General features: G+C 31.0%; 1 protein-coding gene across 5 annotated transcripts; it reads left to right on the top strand.

The window, feature by feature from the left end:
* Nucleotides 1–266: 266 nt before the first annotated feature.
* LOC106060641 (uncharacterized) lies at nt 267–6,191 on the top strand. Of its 5 annotated transcripts, none has more exons than XM_056019040.1 (4): nt 278–519; nt 1,726–1,802; nt 3,772–3,995; nt 5,455–5,590. In XM_056019040.1, the coding sequence occupies exons 1-3, from the start codon at nt 409–411 to the stop codon at nt 3,944–3,946; spliced, it is 363 nt and encodes a 120-aa protein (XP_055875015.1). In that variant the 5' UTR covers nt 278–408; the 3' UTR covers nt 3,947–3,995; nt 5,455–5,590. The 5 variants fall into 5 exon arrangements, with proteins under 5 accessions (XP_013074053.1, XP_055875015.1, XP_055875014.1 ...); XM_056019039.1 differs by lacking the exon at nt 5,455–5,590 and adding an exon at nt 4,652–4,789; XM_013218599.2 differs by lacking the exon at nt 5,455–5,590 and having other exon boundaries at nt 267–519; nt 2,870–4,009.
* Nucleotides 6,192–14,369: the final 8,178 nt, after the last annotated feature.

The raw sequence follows: 14,369 nt of genomic DNA, 5'->3' as shown, positions 1-14,369 counted from the left end.
CTCAATTATATTTTATTATACTTGTTTTTAGCTTCTTTCTTTTACTTATGCTTGGGAGGGGCCACATCCGGAACAATTTTCTTTATTGTACTTTTTAAAATGTTTTAAATTAATAAGTTATTAGTATTTTACCAATTATTAAACCATAATATATAATTGTATTTAATTATATTAGTTTTAATTAATGAAAGAAAAAGATTATCAATATTTTGATTTTTCAATTCGTGTTAATGCGCATGCGCAGACACCCTAACGACAGAAGCGTCTAATCTAGATCTAGATCTAGATCTGAATCTTTAGACTTGATTACATCATATTACATGGCATCACTTTAAAATAACAAAAAATCCAGGAGGGCAGGGTTTGTGATATCTCTAAAATCACTGCTTCAAATAAACACACAAAGTCATGGCTATGAACAATCACATGGAAGCTCGTCGTCGTCAAATGTTTATGGAGAGAGTTTGCGCAGCAAGAAAGCGATTGGAACTTGCTGAAAATCAAAAAGAGTCTCAAGAGGCATGTCTAATATGATAATGAATCATTGAATGTCTATCTTTAATCTTATGTCAAACTAGAATCTAGACTAGAACTAGATATAGATAGAATCTTTGATTTAGATCTACTCATTTTATGATCTAGATCCAGATTAAATCAAATGTGAATTAAAAGTATTATAAATACGTAATAGATCTAGTTGTTGTTGGTGATGTTTAGAATAGTTAAAATAGATGAATATTACTATTACTCAGTATTAGCTTAGTGACTTATTCAGTTATTGTGTAGTCGACTTAGACTCTTAACTTGTCTTAAGTCTTAACTAATTAGAGCTACATTCTAATTTTTTTGTCTTCTGTAACATTTACTTTCATTTCAGATTTGGTATATTTATATGGCCCTTTTAAACTGGAAAGACTAAATATGTTTCAATGTTTATTTTTAATTGGAAACAACAAATTATTAATGTTTTTAACTTAGTTAAAATCCAAAAATAAATTTTAAGCTAGCAAGGAAAACCAGTGACTTGGCAGAGTTTAAGTCATTGGTTAATATGCATGACTAAATGCATGACGCGTAGGACGTAATCATCTTCTTTTTTGAAGTAACGTCTGTATTATATAAGATAAGATAAGATAATTGATCTAAAAAATGTAAGTCTTAAATTTGAATCCCCACCTAGATCTAGATCAGTTAATAAAAAAGTGAAAAATCTAGTAACTCATGTTTATCACAACTTGGTAACTACCGTACAGTAAAGTCTATATATTTTTATTGGATTAGTTCATAAAATTTAGAAACTGCCCTATCGTATGGCATACGGCTGTTAATTAATTAATGTAAAATTTATAATTAATAATTTTTATTATTAATGATAATTAATACACATAATATTAAAGCTTAACTATATTTACTAATAATGAGAGAGAGGAGAAAAAGAGAGAGAGAAAAAGCAGGCTGTTCCAATTAAATCTAACAGATATTAGAATTCACTGGCTAAAAAGTGTGTTAGATGGGAGCATTAAAATGCAGGCCATTTTATTATTAAAAAAAAAAAATAAAAGGGGATGGTATTGCTGTCAAAATAAACATATAATTATATATATTTGGACCAAGAAGGGAAGAAGAAGAACATCCTTTGAAAAGTAATCATGTATATCCTGTAGGCTAGTGCTGAGGATAATATTTAGGCTTTTATCATTTCTTTATTTTTACTTTCATTTACAGGCTGGAACATCAAATGCATATTCTATACAGTCTGATTCTAAGCTTAATACTGCACAAGGTCCCTCTAAAACAGCCAGGTAAATAATGGTAAACATATTCATATCATACACATTTCTGAAAAAAAAAAAAAAAAAAAGATTTCTTATTCATCATCTATGTCTTTACAATATAAACAAAAATAGCGTCATAAATTTTTTTTGCAATTTTGTTTTTCTGCCCATGTCTAACAATGTTTGTTTATGATTTGTAAGTTAATTAATAAATTTAAACATTGCCTTAGCTTTAAATAAAAGATAAATTCTTACTTATTTCATAATTTTTTTGTAGACATATGATTCTTTTCTTCCATAAGATATTATATATTAATCAGACAAAACCTATCAATGTTTGTTGAACTATTGTAATTGGCATTCTAAAAATGCACAAAGAAAAAACATACAAACACACAAAAATAAGGGATTAAAAAAAATGTCCACATCATTTATACTTTCTATAGTAACTGTAAAGTATGGAAGTATGGTTTTATAAGAATCATCTTAATTATTAATTTTTACATTTGCCAGGAATAATGTGTAAATTTAATTTGGCTTTTAAATTTTTCAAAGTCTGACAACTTGTGAAAAAAAAAAAATTAATTCTAAATCTGATTACTAAATTTTAGGAATTTCTATTGCCCAATCTTGTGTCTAGAAAATTTTTTTTTCTTTCTTTTTTTTTTTTTAAATTTAGGCCTATACTTCAGAAAGACAACAGGGTTGTGGTTTTCGAGAAAGTGGTTCATGATCCAAATTTTTATTATCGCTCAGCCATTGAATTAGGGGAGAATCCTCCTCTTCATGTTAATCAAATTTACAGAGTTATTTATCCTGGAGCTTACAAAAAAATTTAATTATTCTGAAAGCAATTAATATTTCATAATTATTTATAGGATATGCTTATTGAAAATGTAAAAAAAAAGAAAATTAAAAATTGGCAAATTTTTTATAAAATCATTCATTTTACATATAATTAATTTTACCAAAAATTATTCTAATTTTTTATTGAACAACACTTAAATAACACTTAAATATTTACTGACGGATAGAAATATTGTAACAAAATTACTAAGTTCTCTAGAGCAAAAATAGCTTATACTTTTGTTTAGATCAACACTTTTGCCATTCCGTGTGAATGAAGAAGGTCACAAGAATAGGTACAGAGACAGACACCACTTAGCACCACACTGTGATAAAGCATTTGCTGTTATGTATCCAGGATCAGATAATATAGACTATGTTTCTCCAGAATCTCGCAAGAATAGCAGAGAATATGTTTATGTTGAAAGATATGAAATGAGTTGCAAAGTGAATGGCAAATTTCAATTAGAGGGCTTAAGGGCCTTGCCTGAAAATGTGTCTTGAGCTATAACCAATGAATAAAAGTTTATGGACCCTAATTTATATGTTAAATTACTTTACTAAAGATTAAATATGTCAATGGAATACTATAAGCTTTCTGTTGCTGTTTTTATTTATTACTTAATTATTCTATGTAATAGCCTGCTAGCTGATATAGTTTAATTGTAATGTATTATTAGCCTATAGCTTGCTTAAAAGAACCTTCTGCATTTTTAACCGACTATTATGAAAGTAGACTGAAATACAGATATATGTATAATATTTTTAAAAAATTATGCATTGTCAGTTATGGTCCATATAAAGTATAATGTTTACTGATAAGCATATTTTAATAAATAGTTGTAGTTCCATTTTATTATGTATCTTTATTTGTTTTTGTTTTTTTTTTGTTGGTGCTCTTGTTGGGTTTTTCTTTTAAATAACTTTTAGAAGAGATTATATAAGTTGATACAAATTACTTCCCTTGAACTTTAGGCCACCAACTCAGATTTTTATTGAAGATTTAGAACTAAAGATCGCTTTCTTGAAATGTTATTTTCTTATTAGTACTGGTATTGAAAAAAATGTTATGTGTGTGTGTTTTTAAACTGAAAAGCTGTTTGTGTGTCAGTGGACTATAAACAGAATGTAATTTTTTTTTAATCCCCAGAAGTCAGGCTGATGAACATCAAAATGCGAAAACCTATTCTATTTATGCTCCGAGCAATAAAAAAAAATTAGTGACTAACCTGGTGCCTCCCAATACTAAACCCTGCCCTCCATCTCTGGAAGGTGTTAAACGAGACCATGTGTATAAGATACTACACCCATATTCTGAATACTAGAGCACTTTGCCATACATAGCCCTTCTGTGATAGTTATAAACTGATTAAAGTACTTAAAGCTCATAGACTGTGTATGTGCCAGTTTGTTCTCTTTTTTTGTGTGCATTCTCTTTACAGATGCCAATTTTTTTAAATCATTTTTGTTTTACTTGACCTAATGCATTCTATTATTGTTGATATTTGAATACAATTAGATCTTTAAATGACTGACAACAGTATTATTATACATTTATTTTTTACTATTTGGGTAATTGTTTTCATTTTTCTACATTATTGTTTTTTTTTATGTGACTGTTTTTTTTTTAATTATCATTGAACACAGATTTTTATTTTGCAAAAATAATAAATGGTGCAAACTTTTTCAGGACATTGTCTTATTTTTGTTTTACCTTGGATCAAATGGAATGTAAAATGCACTCATGTACTGTATTCACTTAAAAAGAAAATGAACACATAATAATTTGAAATTGTTAAGAAAAATCTAATCTGTTGATGTTAACAGTAGACTTGCTATATTTAAATGAAATAAACAACTTTACTGTTGTTTAATAATTTATTTATAGGAAACATTTCAATCCAGTAGCTGTAGACATCAATTATCTGTAGCTTTTTTTTTTTTTTTCATAAGACCATTTTTTATAGAAACAAAAAAAAAACATGAAAAACTTAAACCATGTTTTTAGATTGTTTCATTATTTATTGCAGACAAAGTTGTGAGATTGGAGGTCATACTTTCCACAGACATTGCCATAACCTCAACCTACCAGATGATCACATGTATCCAATAATGAATTGCAAAGAGCATAATTTCAGAATTTCCCCTGATCTGTTACCACCTCGAAAACCACATTTTAAAGTATAAGATTTCATAATCATTGAAGATTTATAATCTGAATTTTCATTTGATGTTCACAAATAAAATAGTATTAATAATAGAATAGGGCGAAAGTGGCAAAGTACCAAGCAATACAAAACAAAATACAACTAAATGAAAAAGAAAATAGGCTGTTAATTGTGTAAGTTTTTCCCAAATGATTAGTTAAAGTAATTTGTGTGAACAAAAAAATCTTCATCAGTCTGAATGTACATTACAACATCTATGCTAAATTCGAAAAGCTGCATGCCCTTGACCTTGTAGGACGAAGCATGTGCAATGCACTCAATAGCAGGAGTTTTGTACAAGGCTTTTGGTAGAGATAATTTGAACCTCTCAAGCTTTCACTAACAATGAGACTAGTGATGATCACACTAAATGTAATTAATCTTAATGTGACAGTAAAAATTATCCATGAAATCTAATCATTTTTTTTTGAAAATTAAGAGATGGGGGATTGTTTAATCCTTATAGTCATCTATGTCTCCCCAAACCTTTCACTTTCATTCAATATATTGTTTTCAGAAAAGTACTTGCTTACTTTTTAATAAAGATATTCTACATTAAAATTGTTTAGCAGGTAGCCTGTTGTTGTTTTTTTTACATACCAATAGATATCACTATTGTTCTATAGGTTAGTGAACATCTGGATACAACCTGATCCAAGCAGTAATAGGTTAAGAAGAGATTATGATCATAGTAGAAATGGCCCTGTCCGAGACCAAACTTGGTATGCTCTTGAAAGAGAACTGAATTACAGAGAAAGGTGCTTCAGCTTCATTAAAAAGCCTACTACATTTGAATGATCGCAAGTCAATGCTGTGAAATATGTAGTCCCGTATTTACTGTAGCCACAAAATGATCAATGAAAAACAAAGATTTTGTTGTCAAAATGAACTAAATGAGGAAGAAAAGAGGGTTTTCCATGAGGGTGAAGCGTAAATACTTAGCTATCAAATTTATTTTTACTGTGATACATGAACTATAAAGATATATAGATGTTTGAGATGAAGATCATATTCCTTTTTTTTTAATGCTTGCTGCCAATTTTTTTTAAGTAAATCAAAAATAATATTTAAATGTCTGTGAATGGTTGAAAGTTTTTTTTTTAATATGTGTATTATGTCCATGTAGATACTTATAAATACTGGCTCTTATTTGACTATCAACTGTGATAATACAAATATATTGATTTAAAGATGAATTTATTTTTATACTGGAGCAAAACTAGCTAGCAGTGCATTGTTAGCGTAGTCATCAGATGCATGTAATATATAGAATCATTGCCTGTAAAAATTAGCTAAAACTTAAACAGTATTACATATTTATAACTAAATTTTATTTTTTCCTGCAATAAATCTGTAGTCGTTATACCGAGTTTTTTTTTTCTTCTAGCAGAAATGCTAATCTTGCCTTTGGTAACAGTGAGGGAGGGGTTTCACATTAATGCTTACTATTGCTTACTATAGCCTCCACAATGACTAAGGAACATTCATTGCCAGTTTCATAGAGATTAGTCAGTTTTGATGTCTATGCGTAAACTGTAAAGTGCTGTATTTACACTTGAAAAGGCCCTAAGCTATTTGAGATATGTGGCCGTTTATACGTCCAGATATTGTATGTCAGTGCTAAATACTTCTTGGGGGCTCAAATCTTTATAGCTTGTGCTTCCAATATGTAAATCCACCTCAGGGTTTCTGTCCAGGGCTTTTGCAAGAGAAGATTTGAGCCTCTTGATCAAGCCCTCACTCAAGTGGAGTTTGATGATGATAGGTTATTCCGACCCTGGGAACACACATTATCCCTTGCATTCTATAGGCCTACTAGAATAAATATTGCTGCATTTACATTGCAGATTCAGCGATTTTAGACCAAAGATTTAATTTTTTAGTTAACCGATTTCTGTGATTGCCAAAGATTTACAAAACCAAAGCCTTCCAAAGTTATTACTCGGCAGAAACAGCGGCGTCCATTGAGATCCTTTAAGAATAAATAAAAAACAAAACAAACGTAACCTATAATCATGCCAAGGCCCACTCTCTGTGGAGATGTAGCGCATAGTTTTGACTCTGTCGCTGGGTTGAATGATCACGTAGCGCATAGTTTTGACTGTGTCGCTGGGTTGAATGATCACGCAGTCTAGCTCTCGCTTATATAGGACAACGGGTCGACACATTTTAAAGAATTTCAGAAAGAAAAATGTTGGACTACCCAAAGAGCATTTAGTTATGTGCCCTAAATATTGACAAAACTGGGTATGGGAGCCAGTGTTTGGAAAAGTTAACAGAAATGAAATAGCATTTGTGATGGCGTGAGACCATAAGACTTGTTTGGCCCCACGAGTCCACAAAAAGATATATTGGGCAATAGGGCACTGAGATTATTATCATTATTATAATAAAGCTTGGGCAATAGCAGGGCACTGAGCATAAAAAAAGCTTGAAAGATGCGCTATTATAGTGACGGTGCTATGCAAACTCATTGCAAACACAATTCATTTTAAATAAGGGCACGTGACAATACAAGACAATTAAATCAAGCCACAGACCACAACACAGTTTTGAATGAGTTATAGAAGCGTAATATATGGTGTAGCATAAAGACAATAAAGGCAAGCCAAACAATTAAATTCAGAGCAAACGCTGACAGCAATAGGCCCAACTTTTTATGCTTAGAATGTAATCTGCTTGATAAAGCGAAAATTGTACTTCACAGCCAAAAAAAGAACTTCGTACAAAAAAAGACTGTAGGACTACTATATAATATATATTCTATATATATATATTAATAAAATACTCTGAAAGACACAAAGATAAAGGCACATTCCTCGTCCCATATGCTAGGACAAATTTGTACAAATACTCCTTCTTCCCTAGTGCTATTAGAGCATGGAATGGGTTGCCTGAGCTAGCCAGGAAAACCAGTGACTTGTCAGAATTTAAGTCATTGGTTAATATGCATGACTAAATGCATGACGCGTAGGACGTAATCATCTTCTTTTTTGAAGTAACGTCTGTATTATATAAGATAAGATATTCGGCGACCACGAATTGTTAGCTACTAATGTTCCGGTATGATGAGAACTTGTTCATTAGCCTATCCTTTATAGCAAAGATTTTGGGCCCAGTAAGGGCCCCAACTGGGTCAGCCCATACTAACCACATGGGCCTCATTTGGGGGATGAACATTGGCCCATATGGGCGCCCTTATGACTGCATGAGTCTGGGCTCAGTTAGGGGGCCCAGATAAAGCCCAGATGGATCCCTCATGGGGCCAGTATGGGGCAAACATTGAGGGGCCTGAAAGGGCTAAACACATGGGCCCCATTTAGAGGATGAACATTGGCCCAAACGGGCGCCCTTAAGGCTGAGTCTGAGCTTAGTTAGGGGGCCCTGGTGATACCCTCATGGGGCCAGTAAGGAATGAGACTGAGCTCTAGCTGAAATGACATAAAATGACATATAAATAATTATAAAACAATTTACAAGTTGAAATTCACAGTTTATTGCATCATAAAATGTTAAAGTTAACCCCTTTTTAAAAATAATTAAAATACCAGAATACACTAAAAACAGATTTTAAAAAAATGGAAAAGCAATAGCAAACATTTTAACTGTAAAAATGAATCCTACAATATTATAGTATACTAAGGAAAATGCATTGAGTCAGCAAAAAGTTGTGAATGATAACATGAAAATCTATAATAAATGTATAAAGAACATATAGTTCAGAATCATATAGAGAAAGTGAAAGTCTGCTGTATAAAAATTAAGTTTAAAAGCAAACAGTTCTGACAATCATAAAAACAAAAAAAAAAACTTAGCTTTGTACTTTTGTACAAAGAAATATAAAAAAAATAAAAGTAAGAAAAAAAAGTATTGAGTTGGTGGAATGTAAGCAATATGTACAGTGAAATAAGTAAAAACAAATTCATGTAAATATTGATTGTAATAACAAATTGCTTAAAATGACATAAATTAGAAATTAGATTTTTAAATATGGATGCTTATATTTAAAAAAAAAAAACAATAAGTACTTATTGTACCATAAAATGTATATACATCTTTAAAAAAATATAATGGCTTACAAATTTATGAAATTTTATTAAGTAAAAAAGCGAATAGCCTACACAGAAACCTATAAATTATATACAGAATGTAGTTCAGAATTATCTAGACTCTAGACAAAGTATATTATGGGCCTGTTGTATGTAAATTGAAAAGCAAACTGTTCTGACAATCCTGAAACAAATTTTTTTTTTTAATTAAAATCAGATATGTTGTAGTTGTAAACAAAAAATGACCAAAACAAAAACAAGCTACTTGAAACAAATTTGTGAAATGTTAGCAATATAAACACTGAAATTATAAAAACATACATTTAGAACATAATTGCAAAAGACTTAAAATTAATTTGTTTAAAATGAAATAAATGTGAAACATATACCTTCAGAAATATACCAGTGCTTACTTTACAAAAAAAAAAAATATAAATACAAAGAACCATAAAATATATAAATTTAAACAAGTAAAATATAATTTATTGAATGGTGCTTTTTAATCAATAGCGTCTACATGCACAAAAACCCAAATCTGAGTTTGTTGGAGGTAAAGATTTTTCAAGACCTCACCTAATTTTAGAAGATAGATCTAATATTTCAAAAAAAAAATATAGATCTCTATGTCATGTACGTTACTAAAGAAAAAGTGTAGGCTATGCTCAACACTGAAAACTATACATTTATATAAAGCAGATGTTTATAATTAACAAGATTACAAAGAGAGTTTGTGTTACACAAACTCAGAGGCGGCTCCCGTCGAAGTCGGATCCCTGTCGGATCTGCATATTCGCAAATAATATTCAAGAGGTGATTTAATTTTGATGTAAAATGTTTTACACGTTTCGGATGTTCCTTCAGAGTTGAAGATAATTACTTCCTAGTCCAAACCTCCCGCAGGACGACGGGGGATGGGAGCGGGCAGGGTTTGAACCCTGGGCCATCAATAAATCTGAACGACAGTCCAGCGCACAAACCGCACGACCAGGCAGCCATCCGATGGTCAAAAGTAATAATGTTTCAAAGATTCATTTGCCGTAAATTTAAAATTAAATTTAATAAAAAAAATAGTAGATTAGTTTTAGTATATTAAAACATTACAATATTGATCAAAACTTTTGGAAATGAAAATCTACACTTTTTTTTTACACTTTAAGTTTAGAAATTGAAATTCTACATCTTAATCTAGTCTATTTTAGTCTAAACTAGATCTAGAAATTCTAGATCTAGACTCTAAAATAATTTTAATTAGAATATAAATCCAGATCTAGATATACTGTAATAAAAATCTAGATCTAGTTTAAAAAATCTAGATTAGATCTAAATCAAGATATCATTCCTTTTTTAAACGCGAGTCACATAACGAGGCTTAATAAACATTACTATACCGAGTTCTTTTTTCATTTCATTTGAAGAATTAATTCCATATAACGTCAGAGGGAAAAAAAAACACTACGTCACACGGCCTAGCTAGACTAAAAATCGCCTTCATCTATAAGAGCCATTTATCGAGTGTTCATAGACTTTGGTGCACCGAGTGCGTTCTTTAAGCATTTCATTTAAAGAATTCATTCCATATGACGTCAGAGGGAAAAAAAAACACTACGTCACACGGCCTAGCTAGAATAAAAATCGCCTTCATCATTACGAGCGTTTTATCGAGTGTTCATAGACATTGGTGCACCGAGTGCGTTCTTTTAGCATTTCATTTAAAGAATTCATTCCATGTGACGTCAAAGGAAAAAAAAACACTACGTCACACGGCTTAGTTAGACTAAAATATGTTTTCATTAATACAAGCAATTTTTTCGAGGGTTAATAGACATTGGTGCACCGAGTGCGTTCTTTTAACATTACATTTAAAGAGTCCATTCATATGACGTCAAAGAAAAAAAATTCCATTACCTCACAATAGGCTAGTACCGGTACCATAAAAAAAAATGTCTTTATTTACACGAGATATTTAACGAGGGTTCATAGACATTGGTGCACTGAGTTCTAATAGATATTATTTAAAAAGGATCAAAGCCACATTGTTTTTGCGTTTTGTCTGTCAGTCGGTCTGTCCGTTATCTTCATATAAAAAAAACAACTAAAAGTTATTAAAAATTGATTAACCTTTATTTTACGTTTCAAAACATCGCAATAATTTTTAGGTATGAACACAATTGAAAAGTTTATATAATAGATTGTTCCGGATGTTTGTATAAATAGTAAAAGAAAAAGAGAATTTCAGATAAATGTAATACCGTTAATTAAATTTTTTGGATGGTCTCGTATAAAAATTAGATGTACTACAGCCACGTGGAGAGATTTTCATACCTTACTTTGGTGTTTGGATTCTGTTTTCCTTAAAAATCGGAACATAATATTAACGATAATTAGATTTTTTAATGTTTTAGGTAGAAAGTTAAATGTACTGTAAGAGAGTAGTGAGTTAAAATATTTTTCATAAAAATCCGTAAAAACATTATTTCGTAAATGAGAAGATTATTTGTTTATTAATTAGAAGAGGGAGTTCAAACAATTATTTGGCGTTAGTAGATTTTTAAATAAATTCGGAAATTTCTGGCGACGATTTGTAAGAAACAAAATCCGGAACTTTCTTTATCGATTACAAAACTTCTATGTTATGTTTTACAAGAAAATTAAATGTCTAAAAAAGTAATTTTCAGTAATCAATTCTAGTAAATTACTTTTTTTAAAAGCCTTATGCGATTTCAAACAATCATTAGGCATAATTCATGTTTTATAAAACAATATCCGGAACATTTTTACACTTAATGAAATATAAGTCAGTATAGAGATTATGATTTAGCATTAATATGCTATTTACATAAAAAACGGAACAACATATTATTGATAATGTGTTTTTGCAACGTTTAAGCATGGAAATGGAATGTAATATAAGTTAGAAGAGCAAACAAACATTTGTTGGCGTTGATTAGTTTTGCACAAAAAAATCCGGAACAATCAATTTTAGATACTTAAAACTATTGAGATGTTATGGGAGGAACATTAAAGGGTAAATCAGATTTTCAATAGCTTTTAGAGTTCTAGTTTTTTAAATCTAATCGTGACGGACAGACCGACCAACAGACAAAACGCACAAAAATAAGCTTCTTTTATTCGGATGGGGGCACTAAACAAAAAATAAATAAAATCTGATTTTTAAAAAAAGTTTAAGGAATTGGTTTAGCACCTGATCATGTTGCGACGTTACGCTACTGCACGAAAATCGCTGCATAAAAAGTCCATTTAAAAAAATGTGCGTGATATTTACATACAAAGTGCATTATTAGCCTTTATAAACAAACAGAAATGTTTTCTTTTAATTTTAGCAGCTAGTTGACCAGAAAAAACGTCTTTAACTATTATTTGTATTTGTTGTAAACATTTCCTGTACATTTTAAAAATATATTTGACTTAGTGATACTGAAAATACACAAAAATTGTCCATCTTTGTTAGCATATTGTAACATTGCCTCCCTTACATTTACGTAATTGTTTTAGAATTGGTGTATTTTTATGAAAAAATCGCTTGCATAATTAATTTTATAAATTAAACGGTTTGCTTTTAGAAAACCAAAAGTAGCCGTTGCACCTAAACTTTTCAAGCCGGATTTAATGATGAAATAATATTTTTCATATCTCTTCTAGTTTTCGAGATCTGAGTGTGACAGACGGACAGACGGACAGACGGACAGACGGACAGACGGACATTTTGCACAAACCTAATAGCGGCTTTTTCCCCTTACGGGGGCCGCTAAAAATTAAACAGCACATTTTAACAAAAAAAAAAATTTTTTCAATTTTGTGCATAGTAACTAGAATATATAATAGCTGCACTATCATATTAATATTTTTACAACAGTGAATATTCTATGTAAGTAAGAGCAGATGTTTTCAAGCTATATATTATATACTGTTCAAAAGCCAGTAAACAACAGTGATGCTTATATGGTCAACTTTCTTTGGTCTTCTTGATATCTTACTGCTGACCTGGAAAAGTGGAAGGGTTTATTATATAGGCCAGTGTTTCTCAAACTTTTTTGTCTGGCGGCACAGTAAAAAAACTACAAAAATTTCGCGGCACACCACGATGAACAACAGTTATTTTATAATAAAAAGGAAAAAAAAAGTATTTTACCTGTTTATAAGTATTACATTTTATTTGAAGGGTTTGCCTGGTTTTTTAAAGAGCAAATGCGATCTAATCGAAGCTCCAGAGTCGACAAACAAACTCATATTTCATCGTCTATTGTAAGAAGTCTTTCTCTTTTCTTAGATTTGATTTCAGTCAGTGCTGAAAATCCAAACTCACAACACTAAGATGCAAATGGAAGAATTATTTTGATTGCTTTTAAACTGATTGCAGGATATAACTTGTTGATTGAAATCCAAAACTTATCCAGGCTTTTCTCGGCAAAACTTGACGCACAAGAGTGACGAATCCCTTTCTATTTCCCTGCATGGAAGGACAGCCATCGGTGCAAACTCTGAGACAGTTTTTCCACTGTAGTTTGAAAAGCAAAATGTTTTCGTTCACCACTTCAAAATATCTTCGCCATTGGTCGTAGTTAGTAAATCTTTGCAAAATAAGAATTCGTTGACACATTTTTCATCCTTTATGAACCGAATAAAAGCTAGCAGCTGGGCTTTGCCGCTAACGTCTGTGGATTCATCAACTTGAAGAGACTACAGCAGAGACAGTTCATCGTCAGTCACGTCGAAGTGTTCGAAGATTTGATCTTGTAAATCTGACGATAAGTCTTCAATTCTGCGCGAGATATTATCATTTGACAAAGGACCTTTTTTAACTTTTTCGGCGGCATCGGGTCCAAGGATAGTTTCAACAACTATTGCTAAAGCTGGTGCAATGATTGTTTCAGCCTCTGTGTGTGCTTTCTTGCGTTTTTATTTATAACTGAGAAACCTTATAACTTGCAATCAATCCCTTTTCTGGCAGCTTTAGGTACTTTGTAAGTTTCTTAGCTTGTTTATTTTGTTGAGCCCTGATGTTTTCAACGTATTTTTTCGGTTACGCTTTTATAGCTGGATATTTTGTTTCCAAGTGTCTCTTCAATTTGCTTGGAACAAGCGCCTCATTCGACAGAATTGCATTGCAGATCAGACAGAATGGCAATGGAGCATCTTCAGGTCCAGAAGATATGAAACCATATCCGATGTAATCTTCTTTGTACCTTCGTTTGGTTCCTTGCTTTTCATTTAACGCTTTCGCAGTTTCATTCTTGCTAACTTATTTCTCCATGGATAACAATGAATAAGGCTTATTGATAACTTGTTATTATTAGCTTACACCTAAAAAATTTACATGAAACGCATCGCTTATTATTATCGTTACCAATTCAAGAACAGCTGTGCGTCTGCTAAGGCGGCCTACATTTGAGTCATTATAATAATATATGTATAGGTAAAAAATTCCATAACCTAAATAAATAACAGCGACCCACTACTACTGGTCATTGCAA

The sequence above is a fragment of the Biomphalaria glabrata genome, chromosome 2 (genome assembly GCF_947242115.1).
Source record: "Biomphalaria glabrata chromosome 2, xgBioGlab47.1, whole genome shotgun sequence".
NCBI lineage: Eukaryota > Metazoa > Mollusca > Gastropoda > Planorbidae > Biomphalaria > Biomphalaria glabrata.
The sequence above is the reverse complement of the archived record's forward strand: the minus strand, read 5'-3'. Positions and strand labels throughout refer to the sequence as shown.

Coding starts and splice junctions, on each gene's coding strand:
- LOC106060641 (XM_013218599.2), top strand. CDS start 409: ATGGCTATGAACAATCACATGGAAGCTCGTCGTCGTCAAATGTTTATG. Junction 520..1,725: donor ATCAAAAAGAGTCTCAAGAG/GCATGTCTAATA, acceptor TTTCATTTACAG/GCTGGAACATCAAATGCATA. Junction 1,803..2,869: donor GGTCCCTCTAAAACAGCCAG/GTAAATAATGGT, acceptor ACTTTTGTTTAG/ATCAACACTTTTGCCATTCC.